Source organism: Corythoichthys intestinalis, chromosome 20 (genome assembly GCF_030265065.1).
Source record: "Corythoichthys intestinalis isolate RoL2023-P3 chromosome 20, ASM3026506v1, whole genome shotgun sequence".
Classification (NCBI taxonomy): Eukaryota; Metazoa; Chordata; class Actinopteri; order Syngnathiformes; family Syngnathidae; genus Corythoichthys; species Corythoichthys intestinalis.
Window position 1 is genome coordinate 33,950,445 of NC_080414.1, and position 23,236 is coordinate 33,973,680.

The following is a 23,236-nucleotide window of genomic DNA, read 5'->3' on the forward strand; positions in this document are numbered from 1 at the left end:
CTCATGTAATGTGATGTATGCAACCCTACCATGTTATACTGTGTGTCCCTGGCTGTAGGGGGCCGGGTATTGATAAGCTTATGCTTCTCCCGTCTGCCTTTGTCTTTCTTCGTTTTTTTCTCTTTCTTCGGGCAAATCATATCACATTTTGTAACTGTCAATGATACCGATGATGAGGACAATAAACATTTCATTCATTCATTCAAATGTCCTTCATTACTGTAATTCATGGCTTTCATGAGAATCACCCCAATGTGCGTTGGAAAGTAAAGCTAAGTACATACAGCTTCTTAGTCCAGTCACCGGTCTTACAGATGATACAGACACTGTGAAATGGAATACCTTTTTGCCATCAACTTCTGCAGCTGAGAGCAAGGATTAGTGTGTTATAACCAAGATACGAAGGAACAGGCAGGTACGTATACTAATGTCTTCACTTCAGCCAAGTAATGTCACCCTTGCATGAATAGGTGGTCTCATTGCTTTGGCACTGTGGGGAGGCCTCAAGGTGGGGAGAGGGAGTAGGTGCTGGCGGGAAGGAGAGAATACACAGGGAGGGGAGGAGATGAGGAAGTGATGGGGGGAATGAAAGACTTCCATTCATTTGAAGCAGATTCCTCTGCAAAGGTGGTCACCTCAAACCTGGGCCAAATATGGTATGAATAGACGTCTATGAAAAATTCAGGTCAGCTTGCAAAAAAAAAAAAAAATGCACGTTTTAATGTGAGATTAAAAAAATCCAATATTTCAATATAATTTGCTGTACAGTAAAAACTAACTTTGCCTCCAATGAGGCACAGAGAGCAGTTGATGCTTGATAAAAATTTGGTCCCATTCACAGATAAAACTACACTTCCCATTTAAGCCATAGAAAGGAATTAATTAATGTGGTTCTAACCTCCTTTGACGAACAGAAATAAGTTCAAGCAAACTGGTTTCACTGTTTATTTTCACATTGTAAGCGTGTGTATGCTTAAGACTTCGGTATTTCCTTCCCCTTTACATCCCAGCATGCAATGGGCCCTGTGGATTTGCGCAGGGACAGAGAACAGACAGGAGACCTGTTCCAAAAACCACACAGCAAAGACACTGTTGGCGGACTTATGGCTCCTATTTTCAGCACGTCCACTTTGTCAGTTTTTGACTGGGGACACTGTTTCATACAGATGCTGCCTTCAGGGCCCTCTCATGAAAGCAATCAAAATTGATGGGATATGCCAGTATATTGGTTTAGGAAAAACTAGGTTTTAAAGAAATTATATATAAAAATTGGAAATTTACCAATGATTTCAGGGCTACATATGTTTCAGCAAAGTCTTCCTTCGTGTGTTTCTCATTGTTGCCGTGCAAATTGTGCCAAGATTGTCTTGGATGTAAGCATAGACAGCATATTAAAGGCTATTTGGGTTCCTATGGCAATGAGAAGGCATACCAAAGATAGAAGCTATTCTTTAAAAAAAAAAAAAAAAAAAAAAAAAAAAAAAAAAAAAAAGAAGGCGTCTTAAATAATAGCTGCTCATAAATAAACCAACCCGCTCCCAAAAGCAAACATAGCCTCTCTATGACCTTTCCTTCCCACCAGAGATGACCAAGGGTGTCATTTCCATTATTTGATTGTTCTTCACCCCTCTATCCTCACATGACCTTGAAAGCATTACCAAAAATGAAACTTATTTGAACACTCACATACTGTATATGAAAATACTAATACTATACTAAAAGAGTACAACAGTTATTCTCATGAATATGTGGCTGACTGCATAAAATTATAGTCACTGTTTACAATTAAACCCTTCACTCTGATTGGCCGTTGGCAAGTCGGTGTGTTGGTGGGAAAGTGCTTATATCCTGACCTCAAATGACCGTTAGCCAGTGGGATTGAGGAAGCACGAAATAAGCAGGAGCTACTTGCATAATAGGCACGATGCGACCACATACTGTTTTTCACTGATTTAAAATTTGCTCGTTTGCAGAGAGGTTTAACTTACAAGAGCAATTGCAATGAAGTCACAACTAGGCATGTGCCGGTATAAGATTCTGACATTATGATAACTAGGGGTGTGCCATCTTAGGATCCCCACGATTCGATTCAATTACGATTCAGGGTGCTACGATTCGATTATTGACAATGATCGCGGTTATGACGATTATCAATGCATCGTGCATTACTAATTTTAATGATTTTTTTCTACTCACAAGAAAGTTCAAAAACATTCGCCATTTTAAAGGCAGTACTTATTTCTCAACATGCCCATACAACACACAGCTGAACTTGAGATACTCATTTTCAAAAGAAGGTGCAAAAACATTAGCTGTTTTAAAGGCAGCACTTATTTCTCTCCACAATACAATAAAATTTACATTGGCAGAATGAATTTCACATTTTCTGGAAACAAACTAAGTGTCTTTAGAAATATGACTTCTTTTAACCAATATACCTTGACTTTACATATTTTTGTACTATTTCGCATGTTTGTAGTGTTACCGCGTACTTAATCCTGGTTTTAAACATTCTGCATCTGGAGTAACTTATGTACACCACCAAACAACGTACAACCAAGAGAACTCGCTAACTAGCATAGCCCTCTGCGCTAACTAGTAACGTCTCAAAAACAACAACAGTCAAGGCTAAACAGTACAAGAGGGTTCGTGTCCTCACCTCTGACAGACGGACACGGGACTTAGCAAAACACTAGGGACTTTTTCCAATTAACATGACTTGAACCTACTGCTGGACAACTGAAAGACAAGGAGCAATGAACTATCTCTCTTCCCCTCTCGCTCTAAAAAATAACTTGCGCACAGAAGTGTGACCGCCGGGTCCCTGCCTGTCTCATGCACAAATTTATTTTCCAGTCTTTTGAAAAGCAGTAAATCTCCTGCAGCATCTATCATAACATTGTGTGTGCGTCCGTTAAAGGTGTCTGGGCGGCAGACGTGTCTTGAATTTCATTCCGCTACGAGCGGCTGTCATAAAGTTATTAGGGAAAATTGTTTTTGAACATTTATGAATCGTAATCGTATCGTCACGTGTCAAATCGCATTGCATCGAATAATCGATTTTTGGCACTCCCTAAATGATAACCTTAAGCAAAAATTTCACGGTTTCACAGTATCACGCTATTGCAATTACAGCTCTAAAATGTGTTAATGTTAATATAATGTGTTAACAAAAACGTTTCTATTGAACATTTTTATTTTTCAAAAGATATTAGCAAATTGAAACATAAATATAATGTTAAGTTAAAATAAATTGCTAAAATATCACAAACAATTACTGAAATTTTCTAAATAAAATGGGAAAAAATGCAGTCCTTTAGGTAAGCGTAAACCCACAACAATTGCTCAGCATTATTACCATCAGAGCAAAAATAATCAAAATATTTTCCATAAAAAGAACATGTGTATGACTCGTATCATGTTTACATTATACACACACTCTTTCTAAATACAGACAGTTGCTAGAGAAAAATATAAACGTTTTACCACCACTAAACACACTAAACAAGTTAGAGTTAACTCTCGTAGCTGGTGAGAAACGTTCATGACAGTGTTTACTAACCTTTAATTTTGTATCAATGCGAAATCGTATTGGAGGTATTACCTCCTCGGCAGCCACCCTCCGTAAACATGTTTTACATGTTGGTTGGTCCTCCCCCTCGAAGTCGCGGCTGTCTGTAACTTTTCTGTAGCCGAACTATACCAATACCAATGATTTAGTTTTCTTAGATGGGGGGAAAAGTTAATGGGTTTCACCTCCTCCAGCCATCATGTAGCACAGCTGACTCACTGACACGGAGCAACAACCGGTGTGGCAGGGTGGAGCCTTGCAGCTGCAAGTAAGGGATTTTTCCATGCATTTTTGGGACATGAAAAATTAGCTAATACCATAGGGACGATATGACGTAATTTTTTTGCTGTTTTAAAACTGTGATGTTTTCATGCAGCGGTATACCTTGAAACCAGTAATCGGCACATGTCTAGTCACAAATAGATCCTTCAACTATGTCACATTCTCATTTTGACTTTATACTGTGCATTAAAACACTGAACTCTAATTACAATTTATGATGAAACTTTTCTCATGATTGCAGACATGTTATTGATATGTTGGGTATAATCTGCACAACAAGTATTACCAACACGTCATTGTTTGACCAATCAGCCACTCAATTTTCTTCAAACAAACCTCACAAGTGAAGATGCAGCAATAAATGGGTACTTGAAAATTCTACACGATAGGAGTTTTTCTGATTAGATAGAGGAAAAACTAGAGAGGTGACCGAAAATTTGGCCCCGAAATCTTTTGCCCGAAAATAGCGGAAATTGCATTTTCTGTTTTCGGTTAAAAGACCGAAAGTTTACCACCGAATAGAGTGAAGAACTGTAGTCGTTTTGTGACGACACAATCAAAACACGGCGAGAAGCAACATTGCTTCTCCTCCCGCTTCAAATCCAGTACAGTACATTTGAGCCCGTGAGTAGTTTGGAGTTTAATCAAGCGAGCAGTATACCCATAAAGTAATATTTAAATGCATTAATGTGCATTTGCTGTGGTTTAGTACAATAATTTTATGGAACGACCACTTCGACCCACTTCACACCCCCTCTGCCAATCGCTGTTTAATCCCACCAGGAGCAACTTCGCTTGAGTTCGTCGCCGCTAGGACTTGGCCCACTCGCTTGACTATCGATCAATTCCATTTGTTGTACAAGAATACAACAAATTTTATTCTAATAAGTACAAGACCTTGCTAAACCCTTGTAGAGAGCTTTAAAAGTTTAATCGAGAATGGAATAGTTTAGTAGTTGTTGTTGTGAATTACAGTCGAGATCTCAATTAGCTTAGCAACTGGAGGCGTGAGACCCTTTTTCAAGTGTTGCAAACTTCCAAGAAAGCGCATTTATCAAGGTTTCATCGGCCGTGAAGCCCTCAGAACAGAATGCTACGAAGACGCCGGCAGCTCTGCTATAAGATGCGTTCAGAGTTTGCCACAAAATGCTCACTGCCACCAGCAACGCACCCTCCCAAGGGGTTTTAACTGGCACCTTTCAAACCAAATTTCTCGAGCCTTTGTTTGAATACTTGTGATAAGGGACCGTTATTCATATTAGCCTGATCGTCAAAAAAATGGCCAAGGCAAAGGGCGTTTATCAGAAAATAAAGAAATATAAAATTAATTGTACACATGTGTATTATTTGGCCTTTCGGTTTTCGGTTTCGGCCAAGAATTTTTCTTTCAGTAAATCCCTAGGAAAAACATTGAATATCGCCTGCCTTTAGGCGTTTACGAAGATCCAATGTCAGCATCACTTAATCATTTAGTGGAGCAGGCTCCGATTCGATTATAAAACGATTATTGATGCACCCCCCTCCTTTTTTTTTTTTTTTTGGAGTAAATAAAATACTCCAGTTCCCATTCTTTATCAGCAGCTTTAAACTACATTCAATTAATTTAATGTTGTGAATCAACCGTTACAGTTGTTAAAATTGCTCCCATTATTCCATAATTTCCCTTCTGTCTACTTTTGACATGTTAAAGTTTTAAAACTGTTTCATCATTTAAAGATAGATTCGAGACAAGATTTTGCTGATTTAGGAGTATTTTAGATAAAAAGTTAATTTGGTTCGCTACAACAGAGCCTTCTAGAGAAGTCTACTGCTTTAAGATGGCGGCTGTTTACCAACGCCGGCAAATCTGTCATTTCGCATCTCTGTTCAATAATACACATTCTAACACCGCCATCGTCTGTCTTTTTGCATCTAGTTCTACATATATATGATATCTACTGTAGCCGTATGTTTGTAGCAACTGGGCGTTGTTTGTAGCGGCTGTTGGCTGCAGTCAGGTATGATTGTTTTTTTCATCTAGCGGCATGAGTTGAACATGATATTTACTCTCGGTCCGTTCCTCATTGCGTCCCAAAGACCGCGCTGAGTGTGTTTTCTTCCACTTTACCTGGTATAATTCAATAATCGGAAATTGGATGTTTGTGAATCGTTCTCGAATCTTCCACGGCCGAATCGCGAATAATCTAAGAATCGGAAATTTCGCACGCCTCTAACAATGACTATAACGGAAATATTTGGTCAACGAACAGTTTTTTTAATGGCGATGACGAGACGATAACGAGCTAAATTGTGTTCTTATTTTGCCAGAGAGACTATACAATGCTGTTTTAGCTTTAAAGGTATGTGCTGAGTGATCATCATACATTAAATGGAACTCGTAGCGTTAGCATAGCATTTGCAATAGCAGTAGGCTAATGCTTATGGCAAGTGTCCTCTTTAACTCTCGGACGACTTTTTTACATACAGTTCGTGGCATCCAGGTGGGTATAATTAATTGAAAATTATGTACTGTTTTCCTGCCGGGTGTGTATTATCACCAAATTGTTGTTGCCCTTGTAGACGCTACAATATGTGCATGTCTCTCAGTGTTCAATTGAAATAGTTGGAAACCTTTATTTATTTATTCATTCATTTTTGGGGGAGTATATATATATTTTTTTAATTTTACAGACAAAAACATTTTGAGTAAACATCGAATAAAACTAGACTAAATTAGTCTTGAGTTTTCGTCAACAAAAACTAGATGGAGACAAACACTTTTTGAGATGACTAAAATATGACTAAGACTAATAAGTATTAACATACAAAAGACTACGACTAAAACGAAAATTAAAAGGGCTGCCAAAAACAACACTGCAATGGAGCAAATACCTATAAGCTTGGTATGGCCAACCACTGATAAATAATTAACTAGCGACTATGCAGATTTGCATATGGTCTTACTATTCAATTACTCTAGACATGAACAGTGATTCTTAACACCATGGTGTTAAACAAAGACCAGTCTTCTGACATTCAGTAAATATTAGGTAAAAAAAATCTTAATTGTAAAAACTAATACGTAGGTCTACCATAAAGCTGAATTATACTATGGTTGCACTCATTACGAAGTAGGCCTGCAAGATATGTCGCTTATAGCATATCGTTACAGGCTTAGTAGTCAGTGAAGAAATAAGTTGTTAAATAGAAGTCGCACAATACCCTTCATTGACAGATGTTGAGGACAATTGAAGCTACGGTCCATCTACCGCATCTACTTGGCTATTGAGTTCGAATTAATCTACCACGGCTATGAGATTTTTACCTGGAAAAACTCCTCATCAAGGATCCTGGTGCCAAATACAGTAATGCCATCCGTGCTGATGGAGGTCTGTTCATTTCTCAGGAGAGGCTTGGTGATCTTCTTCTTGCAATCCACAATGATGGTGACTGTCTTTTTCTCCACACTAATGGCAACGCGATGCCATCTGTTCAAAAGTAAAACAACAACAAGGGATGGTGGATCAGTACACGCATAACTCAAAGCAAAACACAAGACACATGCTTTTTATTCAGTAGAAAGAAAATCATTTATTTTGGCCAGGAACCTCTTGAGACACAACGTGCGAGCTGGGGTCACACGTGAGTATGACACCTCCTTCAATTTTGGACCATTTATTACTGCGCTTAAGAGCTATTGCATACCAGGCAGCAGTGGACCACATTCTTGCCCCCACACTTTGGCCCTGTTTAACACAGGATTACACTCATTAAACTCCAAACTTAATCCTCCTTCTGGGTTACTCGGCATGACAGACATGGTGAACATTGTGGAAAGTGTGTGTCAGGATTCAGGAAGACCTGCCTAGCCCGAGCAGGAGGCATACAGTCAAAACATTGTTCTGAAGTGGAAGATGAGACTTGGCACCAATGAAAGCTCAAGCTGGAGTACACAAGGCATTAATCACAGGTACAGATCCATATCTCATCATGTATGTGTCAATTTCCGCTCATAAATCTTCTGGTCACAAATTTATTTTGAACATTAATACAGAAACATTCCAGCAACACAGCTTAGAGGCAAATACTGTAAATGTGCTGCACTGCAGTCTTTGGGCTTTATTGTACAGCTAGAAGGATTATACGTCACATTATATAGTACAAACTGACGACTTCAATGGGTTTCAACCAACAGTTGCATTGTATTGTAGTGGGAAGACCACTGAAATAATTCAGTACCTGTAAAATTGAGCTTATTTACTATAAAACAGCAAAAAAATTCACAATTTCGGAACTTTTGGTGATCAAATGGCTGGAAATTTACTTTTTTTTGTGTGGAAGATGTTCAGTTTTAAAAGCAGGGGTAGACAGTAAGGGAAAGTTCACTGGGCCCACTATCAAAACCACTGGCCCAGGTCAATGCGTCAGTTATTGATCCCAATAATCACGAAAAAAAAAAAAAAAAAAAAACAGGTGCAAAAACAGGACTCTAGTGCAAATAATTCTATTCCAATTCCATAATTGCCCACGGGAGAGCATGGCCGAAGCTTTCCTATCTTCCCTTTACCACCCTCTGAAAGTCTCCCCCGGCTTGGTTGTCTTGACAACAATAGTTGCTAAGAGTTTTCAAGCTCGACCATCGTTTTGACGATATTATTTTCTCCGTAATCAAATGAATTATCACGTTATGTTCATACCATAGGTTACATACCCATTAACTTTTCTCTAACTCACTTGTCCGCATATGTGGGCATTGATCTGCACACCTCCCAGTAAACCTTTTTTTTTTGTTTCTTTGTAGCCGAACCAATACCAGCAGTCTTGCCACTGGGGCTGAAACTTTCTCTCCCTTTTCTTTTGATATTAGATTTCCTAACTCCTCTGGTGACTTTCTATTTCTTTAGTGGTCTTTTTTCCCCAGTGCTTGGCTGGGGTTTCAGAATCATGTCGTCTTGTAGTATAATGTCAGCTGGGTACTGGGATACTGACAATCAATCAGAAGCAGTAATCGAGTTGTGCGGGTTTACGCAGGAGCGAGCAAACGAGGTGTGTTTACGCCCCACAGAGAGGTTGATGGTGCGTCCCCTCTTCCCATCCCTGAAGGCCGATTGATGTGGGTGCGGGTGGCCCGGGGGACCACCCTGGATCCCTGGGGGGTGGCTATGGCCCCTTTGCTGGACTGCGGGAGGAGGGATGGGCTGCGCTCGGGTGGGGCGCCTTGGTGCTGGGATTGGTGATGGGGCAGTATAGAGTCGGTTGCCAACGGGCTTACACTCACAAGGGATTCACACGATTACTGGTTTCTAGATCACAGAGCTGATTAGTGTACATTCCAACCCTCCTAATCACTTATCTTATAGACCCCCCCCACTTCTTTCCCTGGCCAACCTGGTGCTGACGATAGCACGAACATATTCATAGTTAGTGTAGGCGTTCAATGTATTTCTTGTTGTTGTTTGTATTTCTTTTCTTTCTTTTCTTGTGTTTCTTTTCTTTTCTTCGGTTCCCCCATAACCCCTTCCTGTTCGCTGGTTTGTCTTAATAAACGAGGTATGTTGAATGATCACAATGGGAGTACTCATACTCCAATGTGAAACAATAAAACTGTTCAGACCAACCGGACACTTAGACTACCATTCTCCGTGTCAAACAGCTGAACAAGACAGGTTTAAAAGGAAAAAAAACTCGTAAGTAGGGATGGGAATCGAAATCCGATTCCAATTCGGAACCGGTTCCGAGTGTTTCGAGGCCTCGACATCACAATGAAAAAGCCATAACGATCCCTTTAACGATTCCTAAAGACGCGTATTGCGTCGTGACGTGTCTTGTTGTCCAGACGCATCAAACTAGCATGGCGCCAAGAACCACTCGCTCCAAAGTTTGACTACACTTCACCAGGAAAGAGTGTGAAAATGAAAGGTTACGACGGGTAAGCACGAGCATTGCAGCCATAAACATAACAATGACAGCACGTAGGTTCAAACGCTCGAAAGTGTGTCTTCACTTCACGAGGAAAAATTACAACAAAGCGACTTGCAGTCATTGCAAGGTGGAGATAACTGCATCGGGAGGGAATACGACTGCGCTGTCCTGGCTATACAGCTAGCTAAACTCCCAAATGACGATGCAGAAGACGTTGGTATAATTTGCTGACTTTATTCAACCATCACTTGAAGAGTGAAACTAAGAATAGAAATGAAACAAATCAATTTCGTCCCCAATAACAAACAGGTTTGCATCAATGTAAAACAGCGATGATTAGCTGCTAATAACAGTAATAACAAATGGTTAGCATTCGTTCGCTAGCATTAGCACATCGTTCAAACCACTACACAACTGGATTTAAGTGTCCGATCGCGAGTGGAAACACAACAACAACAACACAAAAGATGATACATACAGACGCCTCTGTAGATATTAACATTAACAAAGAACGTAGGCTAGTAGAAGTGTTTCCCTCTCTCACTAACTCACTCACTCGCTTGGATGCGGCATTTCTTCTTCGGGTGTAAGCGCGCTCTTCTTCACGTGAGCGCGTTCTTCTTCGCGTGAGGAAGCGCAAGGACGCCCCCACTTGAGCGTGTAAGCGCCACAAAAACTAAAAGGCATGCATTTCAATGTAATGGTAAATAATACACGTTAACCCAGCAGTCCCCAAACTGCGGCCCACGGCCCAAATACGGCCCGCCTCCAAATTTGGTCCGGCCATTTTGATTTTTTTTTTTTTTTTCTCAATCGTGTTATTTATTTCCTGGCCTTTTCCTTGAAGAATTCAGAGAGGGTTATTTGGTTATTATCTATTTAATTAATAGTGTTTTTATTATTAATTATTATTATTATTATTATGTTATATTATTATTTTTATTTTATTTACTTTCATTCCGTGAAGAATCCAGAAAGGGTTATTTGATTGTGGCTTTCTGAAAAACAATAATTTTTTACATTTATGCACTTCTGCAATCGTCACACTTTTTCTGTTACAAACTGACCCCGGCCCCTCATCAGAGAAGGGAAAAGTTATGTGGCCCTCACAGGAAAAAGTTTGGGGACCCCTGCTTTAACACATATTGCCAAAGGCAACAACCTCTCTACCAATATATACCAATATTTTTTATTTCTATTAGATAAATGTTTCAGTAAAATGTTACACATTCTTGTGTATTTGCCATTTATTGGCACAGTTAACATTGAGGGTTTGGGCCGCTTTTGATCTCGTTGTGAGTTTGTAAGGTTGTGACTTCTGATTAAACGAACTCGATGCCAATCAAAACGTTTGTTCTTCTTTTTCCCCAAATTAGAATCGATAAGAGAATCGATAAAGAATCGAATCGTTAAGCAATATCGATAATGGAATCGGAATCGTAAAAATCCTATCAATTCCCATCCCTACTCGTAAGTTGAGGTACCACTGTACATATACTGTATATAAATATATATATAATTTATAAATAATTTTAATGGCTAAAAAGTAACAAAATAATCCAGAAAAACAATGGCATTGCCAAAAGAAACAAAAAAAAATTTACATGCATATACTGTATATAAACATTTTATACTCCACAAAACCCCCGTATAAAGCAGAAGATGATGTGGTGAGGGAAAGGGAAGTTTGGGGATCCCTGCTGAAACATCTGCCTCCGTGACCCTATTCCGGGAGGGAATACGACTGCGCTGTCCTGGCTATACAGCTAGCTAAACGTGCGGTTGAAGATGGATGGATGGATGGATGGATGGATGGATGGATGGATGGATGGATGGATGGATGGATTGATGGATGGATGGATGGATGGATGGATGGATGGATGGATGGATGGATGGATGGATGGATGGATGGATGGATGGATTATTTTTTTTTTTTTGCGGTATCGGATCGGCTGATTCTCAAAATCACGTGACTCGGACTCGGGTTCAAAATCATGTGATCGGGACATCCATAGTTAGCGGTCCACATTAATGGCAATTTGATCTCATGTGGGCCGAACAAGTTTATTTTTGCGAAATAAGTTAACTCACTAGCTGCCATTGACAGCCCTCTTGGCAGGTCGTTCTTTCTCTTCCTAGTCAAAACGGATTTGACGTGGAACGCCGTCAATGGCACTGGAAGATGAGCATTCACGGGCAGTCCTTCCAGGATAAGTGAATTGGACATCTATTGTTGTCAATAGCAGGCAATGAGTTCATTTTACGTCACTTCCATGTAATTTTAGGATACCTACGGGTCACTTCCAGTCAATTTTGGATCAATCTACATCACTTCCATGTAATTTTAGGATACTTACGGGTCACTTCCAGTCAATTTTGGATCAATCTACATCACTTCCATGTAATTTTAGGATACTTACGGGTCACTTCCAGTCAATTTTGGAGCATTTCTAGTCGAATTTTCGATCATTTCCCGTCTGCTTCCTGTTGATTTTGGGGCATTTCCGCGTTACTAACTGTAGATTCGGTGTTACTTCTTTTTGGTTTTGGGGGGTTTTGACTGGAAGGGGGGGGGAGGGTGAACGGATATAACTGCAGACGCGAAAGGGAGCCAAGTGCAGTAGTGCATGCACTCAATCACACAATCTACAGTTTTACCGCACCGATGATACAGTATGAATGAGCTACAACGTGCTTGTCACACAGAGCAACCCTGCTGGACCCCCTGGTGTGCCCACGGGCTGTTCATTTGACACCCCTTGGGTACAGTGTGCTGGATCACGAGAGTGAGGCAGATGTCGCAAAACAGGATAGTTTTAAACTGATAACTCCCAATTAGGAAGTGGCCAAGGCAAAGTTTCAACAACTCCACTGAGTTGTTCTTCAAATATACAGTCGAATAATATGCATGGTGCAGTATATGCTTCTTTTCTCAAGCGCTGCAAACGCAGTAAATCAGTGTACAATGTCCCTAAAATGTATTAATTTCTGGCCTGCCTTTTTGTTTATTTATTCCTCCTTATCCCTGCACAAGGGTTCATGTCAGCTAAGGCAAAGCTCTTTGTGAGAACTCGAGGATTTCTGAACCCGGGAGCATATAATCAGTTTTATGCTAAAAGGTTATGAGCACTGTTCCTGGTTGGGTGAGGTAATCCAAGAGGTAAAAGGAGGGGAAAAAGTTTAGCACTGCCTCCTCCAGAACTCCCTCTAAAATAACAGAGGCAGTGAGTTCATGGATGAGGTCAGGTTGCCCACTGCAGTCCCTGCTGTGTCCCTGTAATCCAGAGTCCCTCGCTTTTCTCTGTGCCCAAAACCCCCCGACGAGATAGATAATCCAGTGATGGGCACCTATGGTGCACAAATGGGAAGATTTACATTAGGTTCTTGCTTTTATGTAAAATAGCAAAGCATTGAGGATCTAAAAGTGTCAATCTATGTTTATACAGTATGACAACGCCCGATAAAAGGGGAATATTTTTTCTTGTCCACTTCATTTTTTATTGATGTTTCTTGTACAGACAGCAGTGTATATACACAACTTCCATTCAAACAATCCTGCAAATCTCTACATTCCAGACCATATATATCAGATATCATCAGAAATGATGATTTGATCCCTACCAATAGCACAAAATCTTTTGAATACTTTTTGTCAATATGTACAACATGTATAATATAGCTAAATGAAGACTTGTACATACTGTAATCCGAATCATCTGAACACTATACTGTGCTGAAGGCTGGAGAAGCAAAACAAGGGGTTCAGATTGTGCCATACTCCCTTGTGCAAAAAAATAACATACAACATAGAGGTCGACCAATATATCGGCCGCAACTCACTTTTGTTGCCAGGGATTTGGTTATTAATGGCTATATTTTGAGTTATTTTGAGGGGAAAATAAATTAACTGTATTACTGTATATAAACTGCACGCAGAGTACGTTTCATTGTGTCATTTTGTCATTGTTGTCCAATGAAAAGATAGTATACTTAAATATCTGCAGAAATGCGAGGAGTGTACTCACTTTTATGATACACTGTATCTATATGAAATGTCATGATTATACTGTACTATAACCAATTACATAACCACATTAAGTCAAAGAAATACTAAAAAAAAATCATTGAATTCAGGCAAGAGAAAAAAGTACAGAAATGAAGCATCATTCGTCCATGTAGCCCGAGTGCTCTCTAGTGGAGAAAATAATCCCTAGTTTGAATAGTTGAACAGTGAATGCCTGTAGTTCCTTCATACTTCCTATTATGAAATTAACAGGATCATAACTCTGGATTACCGTTGTCAATCGGCGCGAAATAAAAACTGGGAGAGGTTAAAATCTGCGCTTTCGAGTCATATTGAGGGCAGCGCTCTATGTCAAATACCTAATTTTTTGCGATGTTTTAAAGACGCCACATGATTGAACAGACCGGCGTGATCATAGAACGGCAAGCTTGAGTCTAATTGGTATAATGGAGTCAGTTGACTATTGTTGCGATGTCTCAGTGGTGACACTGGTAGAGCTACTGTCGGCATCGCTGGGAAAAAAAAGAAGTAAAATCTAATATGTAGAATACAGAGGAAAAATGTAACGACAAGTGTTGCCTAAAGTAGCTGAGTAAGAGTAGCGTTTCTTCTTCACAAATCTACTCAAGTAAAAAGTATATACTCTTAGAAGTATATTTTTCATGAGAAGTTACTCAAGTAAATGTAACTGAGTAAATGCAATGCGTTACTACCCACTTCTGGAATGTCAAAGCATTCTGCATTTTTTTATATCATTGATACATTCCATCACTCTCTGCAAGCTTCTACACAGTTTCATTCTCCATTAGGTTTAGGTGCTATGAATTTTTATGTTTTTGATTGTGATTATGAAAATATTTGGAATTTGACATACTTTCCATCAGCGAGGTTCAGTGTACGGAATAGAGGGTAGTCTTCCGGAGCTGGCTTGCCGTTCTGATCCTCATACAGGAAGACAGGTGAGCGTCCGACTTCAATCCCCAGCTGCTGGACCCCCTGCTCGTTGTAAATAGACAGCAGGAAGGACTGGAGGCCAGACTTGGGGCGCACTGTAGTCAGGATGGAGAAGTCCTCAGGGAAAACACCTTCTGTGAAGGAAGACCAGTTTGTGGAGTGTTAAAAGGAGTCAAATCAAGTCGTATCTCCATTGGTTGGAAAAATCCTAGTTTTTCTATTGGAGGTGTTAGACGGTTGTTTTGATGCCAAAGGATGACAAACGTCCAAACTCTCTAATAAAATGTAGGACTGCTGGAGCTTTAAAAAAAATCTTTTAAAAACCTACTTAATTTGTTTTAGGGCAAACATTCTGCTTACTTTAAAAAATAGTGACTGCTTCAATATGTGATAATTAGTCATTCAAAGACCAAAAGCCAGATGTAGACAGTCTTTTGCTGGTGTAAAACTGCTACATGCAAGACCCATTTTGGTTTTCTTGAAGCAGTTAAACCAAAAATGTGGAATTTCAATGTGCTGAAAGTTTGCAGGTTGTTAAACAATATAAAATGGTAAATATGTTGACTTAAAAAATATATATATATCTTGTAATCATGATGCGGTATTAATTTCAGAGGTTTACCGATTTATCGGCCGGCCGATATATTGGGCCGATATATGGACTTTTTTCTAACATCAGCCATTGGGTGATTAAAAAAAAAAAAAAAAAGTCCGATTAACAAACAAAAAAATAAAGCGATAAAAAAAATATTTTAACGAGCACATCGATCGACTATGGACTATTGGGAAAATGAACAATCAGAGGGATGGTTATTATTTAAAAAAAAAAAAAAAAAAAAAAACTTGTGATCATTACGAAATCTGAATGTCAAAAATTTTATATTTGTTATTTTCTGCTTCCTTTATGGTATACTGGGGACGGGTTTCAATAAGCTTCGGCTGTTCCCGTCAGCCCTTTTCTTTTCGGGTTGAATTAATTGTAAACACATATAAATGCTGTATGTTTGTTTGGATTTGTCATGCCTGAAGGGAAAATAAATAAATAAATAAATAAATACAATTTTGATCAGGCATTCGTATGAGCAACTGTGGCTGCCGCTGACTGACTGTAGGACGCCAGAAAGAGCCAGAAGGTGCCTTCGAGCAGCAGCTCAAAGGCAAGCTGGTACAGGAAGCTTCAGGCTTGCCTGTTTTGTAAATATTGTAAGATTTTTGTTCTATCTTGCATCAGAGAATACAAAATATTTCTTTAGCCTTTTAAGGTGTTTACCGAGTGATCATTTCACTCTAAATGTAACTTGTAGCCTTACAGTAGCATTCGCGTTAGCATTAGCTTTAATTTGGCGAGCATCTTCTTACTCTCAGTTGTTTACATCTCATTGTGACGCCCTGATGGGTTTAATTACTGGAAAATAATGTACTGTTCTTGCTGAGTGTGTGTAATCATAAAAAGAAATGCTGCGTCCGTTGGTTTGGCAGCACTAGACTGAATAAATCCTTTAAGTTTCAATTCATTACTGTAAATTCGAAGCTGTTGAAGCGTATTTTTAAAATTGCCTTTATAATCTTCGTGCTTTATGAAAACAAAGTAGTTCAGCCTCAATTATCAGCCTACAAAATCGGCTTTGGATATCGGCTGAAAGTTTTTGTAGATACCGGTATGACCGCCTGAAAATCCCATATCGGTCGACCTCTAATTAATTTGCATATACCGTCATTTTCACAGTATAAGGCGCACACGTCGATAACCCGCCACCCACCAAATTTGACAGGCAGACGGCATTTGTTCATAGATAAACTGCACTGGACTATAAGCCGCAGCTGTCCTCACTGTATTATGGGATATTTTCACCAAAAAGATATTAACCGGTAACACTTTATTTGACAGTGGCATCATACGACTGTCATAAGACCAAATGAACCACCATGAAGCTTTGAACCAATTGGCTGCAAAACTTCATGGCTTCAAGAAGCTTCATTTGGCCATTACTTGTCCCTTGGGGGAGACAGTCAACCAGTGTTGCCACCTGCTGTCAACACTGTTGTTGTCCAACACGCCTCCTAGCATACATTGTAGCACTTCAGATGTTAATAACAATCAACATTCATGTTCTGTGCTAATTATTTCTTCAGTTACTTAGTTCATTATTTGCTAGTTATGGTATTTGGTAACACTTTATTTGACAGTGGCACCATAAGACTGTCATTAGACAATCATAATCATGACATTACACTGTCATGAACATCAATTAATGCTTATAACAGATGTCATTTCGTGTTATTCGGCAAATTATCTCACTTTTAAATGGAGGTAAAAGATCCAAGCTGGACATAAATGGAGTTAGTGACATAATTTGCCCGATAACACTTAATAACATCTGTCATAAGCATTCAGTAATGCCCATGATAGTGTCATGTCATAATTATGACGGTCTTACAGTGTATCACAAAAGTGAGTACACCCCTCGCATTACTGAAGATATTTAAGTATATCTTTTCATGGGACAACACTGACAATGAAAAGTAGTCTGTGTCCAGCTTATATAATATAGTTGATTTATTTTCCCGGTAAAATAACTCAAAATATAGCCATTAATATCTAAACCCCTGGCAACAAAAGTGAGTACACCCCTTTAAAAAAACGTACATCCCTAAATGTCCAAATTGAGTACTGCTTGTCATTTCCCCTCCAAAATGTCATGTGACTCGTTACAGGAGTGCTGTCAGCATTGCTGCAGAGATTGAAGAGGTGGGGGGTTAGCCTGTTAGTGCTCAGACCATACGCCGCACTCTATATCAAATTGGTGTGCATGGGTGTCACCCCAGGACGAAGCTCAAGGCACACAAGAAAGCCCGTCCGTCTCATCAGACCATCGGACATGGTTCCAGTTATCCATGTGCTTTGTTGACATGTCTTCAGCAAACTGTTTGCGGGCTTTCTTATCTACCGTCTACAGTAGAAGCTTCCTCCAGGGGTGACAGCCATGTACACCAATTTGATGTAGAGTGCGGCATATGGTCTGAGCACTAACAGGCTGACCCCCCACCTCTTCAATCTCTGCAGCAATGATGACACCACTCCTGTAACGAGTCTATGACATGTCTTATGACAGTCTAATGATGTCGCTTTCATATAAAGTGTTGCCTATCAACCCAAATATATCAACAAATAAGCCACAATGGACTATTAGCCATTCATCTTTGTTGCTTCATTTGCTGTTTCTGATTGTGTATCATATTGCCTCTGCAAAGCCCTTTGAGACAACGTTGTTGTGATCCAGGGCTATGCAAATAAAATTGAATTGAATTGAATTAAGCCGCAGGATTCAAAATGAAGGAAAAAAGTAGCGGCTTATAGTCCAAAAATTACGGTAGCTCCATTAAATGTGTGCAGTTATAATTGTAAACAAATTCAAAATATGGACAATGAACCACTAGACATTCATATTAGTATTAGTATTAGTACTAGTATTAGAATTATTATTAGTATTAATATTCGTATTAGTAGATACTGTAGTAGTGTAACTTACCAGGAAATAGCTGAGTGGTGGGGGCACTGATCTGGACCTGCTTGCCAACTCTGTAAGCAGCGTCCGGCTTCGATGCTCTTCGGTTTGTGCAAAATCCTGTTGTTTTTGTCACTCCTTCTGGGTAATTTTGAAATTCTAATACTTTTAACACGTCCACTGGCTCTGCTGTTAATAGAAACAAATGGAACATCAGTTAGGAATTAGTGCTGCTGTTCAGTGAAATCATAAATGAATCAACATTTTAATTCACATAAATTGGTACTTGTAGCATTGACAAGGTAGTGCCATGGCCCAAGAACATAACTCTTTATCACCAGGCATAAGGAAAGAATCATCTTGCAGTAAAATACATGACTTTACGATTAAATCGCCTAATAAAACCCACACGGTGCCCCAATAGGCCAATACTGCAGACAATAAAATAAGGCCTCACGTAAAATGTTACATTTTTATCGGGTACAAAAAAAAAAACATAAATCAAAGGTCAAAAACCATGAAACATGTCACTCCTGCTTTCTTGGAAAACCATAGGGTAAAACAAACCAGGTGCCATCTGAGAACCATTCTTGCACCAGTCTAGGTTTACCTGGATAAGAGGTCTCCTAGAGATTTCCATTCTCTTCCATCTAATGCCCTTCACATAAAGGAGCCTGTGTGGCACAGTCATGCCCACTGAGACTCATGTGAAAGCACCATGACCCTGATTATTCTTGAAAACAACCTTCCAGTCTGTTTAAACATGGGGTTGGTAGACCAGCCCGTGTATAAAACTCAATATTGACCGAGTCATTGAAAAAGTAAACTCATAGAAAAATAACATAAAACCAGTCAAATGAGAAGACAAACAAAGTGAAAGAAAGAAAGCCAAAGCCCCCCTTTTTTGGTTGGCATGTGGAGGTTTAATCCCTCTCAGGGTCTCTTTAGCCGCCGAATACAAGGGGATCTTTTGCTATTCTCTTCAGAAAAGCATGTGGTTTGGGCACAAGTCCCTGTTTCAACATCAATCTAATCCCGGTGTATATGACGGGTGCCGCAAGCACTTTTCAAATAAAAGCATGGATCGCGTGCTGTCAATACACATTCACCTTATTTAAGATTTTGCAGATTTTAGCCCAGACACTTAAATTGTTACTGTACTCAGCAAGCAGCAAAAGGTGTAATACACGGTCCAAAAAGATTGTTTAAATGTACATTTTTGAATGAAAACTAGATCTAATAGCATGCCATCTAACAACATATCAGTATTTACTTTCAATTTTACAGTGTCCATGAAAAAAGCCATTATTTGGTTCACAACTAAGTAGTGCTGCAACGATTGATCGATTAACTCGAGTAATTCGATTAGAAAAAACATTCAAATTAAATTTTGCTGCTTCGAGTATTCGTTTAATTAAAGTGGCTTTGTAATGGTTAGTTTTGAAAGTGTTTGTATTTAGTATTATAAATTTAGTTGAATATACTACCCTCTAGTGGCAACAGTAAATTTGACATAACTCATTATACATGGCTGAATCCAGCTGCTCCCTGTTAAGACCAATATAAGCTAAGCTTTTGTTTGAGCTAATGTTTTTTCTAATGCATTCGTAATTTAGTTGGAAAATATATTCAGCCATGTTTTTTGTGGAGATATGTGTTTGAGCCATTTCTTAAGAGCATTGTAAAAAAAAAAAAAAAAATAGCATTTATAGATTTTAAGCTAGCGGACTTTTGCTATGTAAATTAGCCAATTGTTCTTTTGTTGTACTTAGGTCCTCATTTATTTACAGTATCTTTTTAAACCGTTTGAGGCTAAGCACACGTACAGTATTTTAATTTTTTATGCTCCTTATCCGATTACTCGATTATTTGAACTAACTAGTTAATCGATTAATCGACTACTAAAACAGTCGATAGCTGCAGCCCTACAACTAAGGCTGCAACAACTAATTGATAAAATGAATTAATAAATCAATTGCCAACGACACAATAACACAACAACATAATCAATTTTTGCCCACAGCTATGAGCTGTCCAGTAAGATGGAGAAAACTGACAGTATATAGCGCATATATCTTCATGTTTAACATGCCTGAAGCACTTTAGCAGACATTAACCCTTTCACACAGACATTCAGAGACCAATGGTGCTGCTGCCATGCAAGGTGCTGCTAACCCATTGGGGGCAAATTAGTGTTTAGTGCCTTGCCTTGACTAAGGGCACTTTGACAGTGGGCAGTCATAGCCTGGAATCAAACCCCTGACCCTTTGGTCCCAGGACAACACAAGCTACCAACTGCGCTACGGCCACCCTGGTGATTCAAGTTTGGTTGCTGAATCAATAACATTACCAAGTGTCAAAAGTTAGGATGTTTTTTGTGTTGCTAGGGCCAGCGTGCCTCCGTCAGAGGTGAGTAATTTGTTGATGAGACATGACTACATAGCACAGAGCGCTAAGCTAGTTAGCGATTATGCTAATCAGTGTCTTAAGTATCCCTTTCTTAGTGGGGTTAGTATAGTTGTGTCATTTCCTTTTTAAAAAGAAACTACACTCATAAACCCATGTATATTACAGCTTAGTCAACTGTCCTGACAACACAAACTCCCATTCAAACTGTAACTTGTCATACAAGAGAGTGTGCTTTGAAATTGGATTGTATTTATGAACAACCGTTTGATAAAGTAGCCCTTTTTTTTTTATTTGAATGACTTTTGTTCAGATATGTGTACTGAGAAATTCTTTTTATGTTTCGTACTCAGAACCTTTATTAAAAACTTTAACAAGTTTTTTGTACAGTACAGTTGTAGACTACAGTACAGTTAGGTCAGAAAGCTGTGATAAAATATTGTTTTTTAAGGAAATAGTCATCCATTTTGTCTTCATTGTTACAACTAAAACAACTTCAAGTTAAAATGTGAAGGTTATTGAAAAAAGTGACATTTATCTGATTAATCATTTGAATAATCATCCTCTGAATCGATTTCAAAAATAATCTGTATTTGCATCCCTATCCACAACCAATGTAGAATCCATTTCAACTCAGTGCTTGACTTTATATTTAAGCTGGCGATGACACTAGGGTGATCCTAAACAGCATAGGCGGTACAGTAAATGGTTGAACAGCTCATCAAAAATAGACACAACCTTACATCAAAAACAACTGGAGAAAAATGTTAGTCCCCAGGTGAATCATAACAAAACGAAGGTTTCACTTTCAAAGAGACAGAAAGTTTTTGCATTAAGCAGCAGGAACCAAAGCAGGTCCCATGACGGTTTTTTAAATAGATTGTTAGCATAACATCCTGGATGCAGATTGTGTCAAGCGAATACGTTATTTTAAATTTGAGTCCCACGGACGTATCTAATTTCTAAAGTGTTGTGCTCGATACAGAAAGCTTGAAAAAGACAAACATAGAATGAGGAATGTCCCCGATCCAATTACATGATCGAAAAACGAGCAATTTTTCAGAGCATCGAAATCGGGTAAAAAAAGATCAAGCTTTTAATTTTAAAGAAGCTTATTGTGCTGGCTACAGTCGCCAGTGTTAAGAGCCAGTTGACATATTATAGTACATTATTGCCACCTTGTGGTCATAATAATTCATTGCATCCATCGTGTGAGGCAGTTTGGAATACAGGCTCATTCACTTGCACAGAACACAGCCTGTCGGTTGCATTGACGCTGATGAGTGCTTTCTGTTACGTTGCTGCCTTGGAAACTATATGTCACAAGTATTTTACATCTATACCAACCTGTAAATATGCAGTATATGTGCAGTATGTGTTTATGGGGAAAACGAAATGTGTTAATACGTCCTGCTGCATGGTAGCTAGCCTATACTTATAGCTTATAGCTCAAGTTAAGTGTTCTGTCTATGGTATTTGTATACCCGTGTGTAATGTGTTGTGTTGAATCATGCATGCATGTTTCTTTGCTAGCTTCACAAACTTAAACAAATTACTTCATATAAAAACAAGAAAAGACCAAGCCTTGTGTTTTATTGGAGGACATTCAATGTTAGCTGGCTGTCAGGCAGTGCACTAGGAAACTCACTGTTTTGGGCAGTACACTTAGGGCTAAAGCCTAACAAAATAATCCAGAAATACAATGGCCAAAAGAAACAAAAATATACAAATTTTATATTCCGCAACACTCCCGGAAAAAGAAGAGGGAGTACTGTAAATAGCACAGTATTGTAACATGTTTGTAACATGTAACATGAGCGTCAAAGCGTGAGTGGATTTGAGAGGACTCACTCAATGACGTATTTAATAAAGAAAAGCATTTTTTTTATGTTATTCTTGTTTAAAAACAACTCCTAATATTATGAAGACGGCATGGTGGGACAGTAACATGTTTAAACTTTTGTTCAAATAAAAAAAAAATAATAAATACATTTTCGGTATCGGATCGGGACTCGGTATCGACAGATTCTCAAAATGAGGCGACTCAGACTCGGGTGCAAAAATATGCGATCGGGACATCCTTCCACAGAACAAAAGGCAGGATGTCGTCACGAAAGACTGTAACCAGTTGTAACAGAAAACGGAGCATCTACTTACTTTGGAGAGGGAACTGAGGACGCCTAGTGAGCTCCTGCAGAGTTGCTCTGCGTTCAAACTCCACTGCTCGCTTGTTCCAGATGTTGCCATTTGGCAGGACTAGCAACCCTCACACGTTGGTGCTGAGGAAATGTCAATAATGGCAATCTACTCTACACTAAAGTAGCACAATGACTGTGCTGAAATTTTAAGAGTGCATCTGATGCACTGGTGTGAGTTTACTATGAAGGGGAGCTGAACACTAAGCAAATAGGGCCACATAGCGGCCACCAGAGTTAAGGTGGCATTTAAGGGGTAGGCTTTCTGATATGGCTGCAACAACTAATCAATCTATTAAATCGATTAATAAATTATTTGACAATGAATTTGATAACCGATTTTTGCCGGCAGGTCTGAGCAGTCCCGTTTGGGTCCTTGTTTGTGTGTAATGTGAGG

At 39.1% G+C, this 23,236-nt stretch overlaps 1 protein-coding gene across 2 annotated transcripts in view; it reads right to left on the reverse strand.

The window, feature by feature from the left end:
- The window catches only part of col11a1a (collagen, type XI, alpha 1a), a 193,780-nt gene that overhangs the window by 165,506 nt on the left and 5,038 nt on the right, over nt 1-23,236 (reverse strand). For both annotated transcript variants that reach the window (XM_057824244.1, XM_057824243.1), the window contains exons 2-4: nt 18,263-18,427; nt 14,653-14,866; nt 7,158-7,320 (exon numbers count right to left, since the gene is read on the reverse strand). In XM_057824244.1, the coding sequence (XP_057680227.1) occupies nt 7,158-7,320; nt 14,653-14,866; nt 18,263-18,427 (542 nt within the window). The remainder of the gene's footprint in view (nt 1-7,157; nt 7,321-14,652; nt 14,867-18,262; nt 18,428-23,236) is intronic.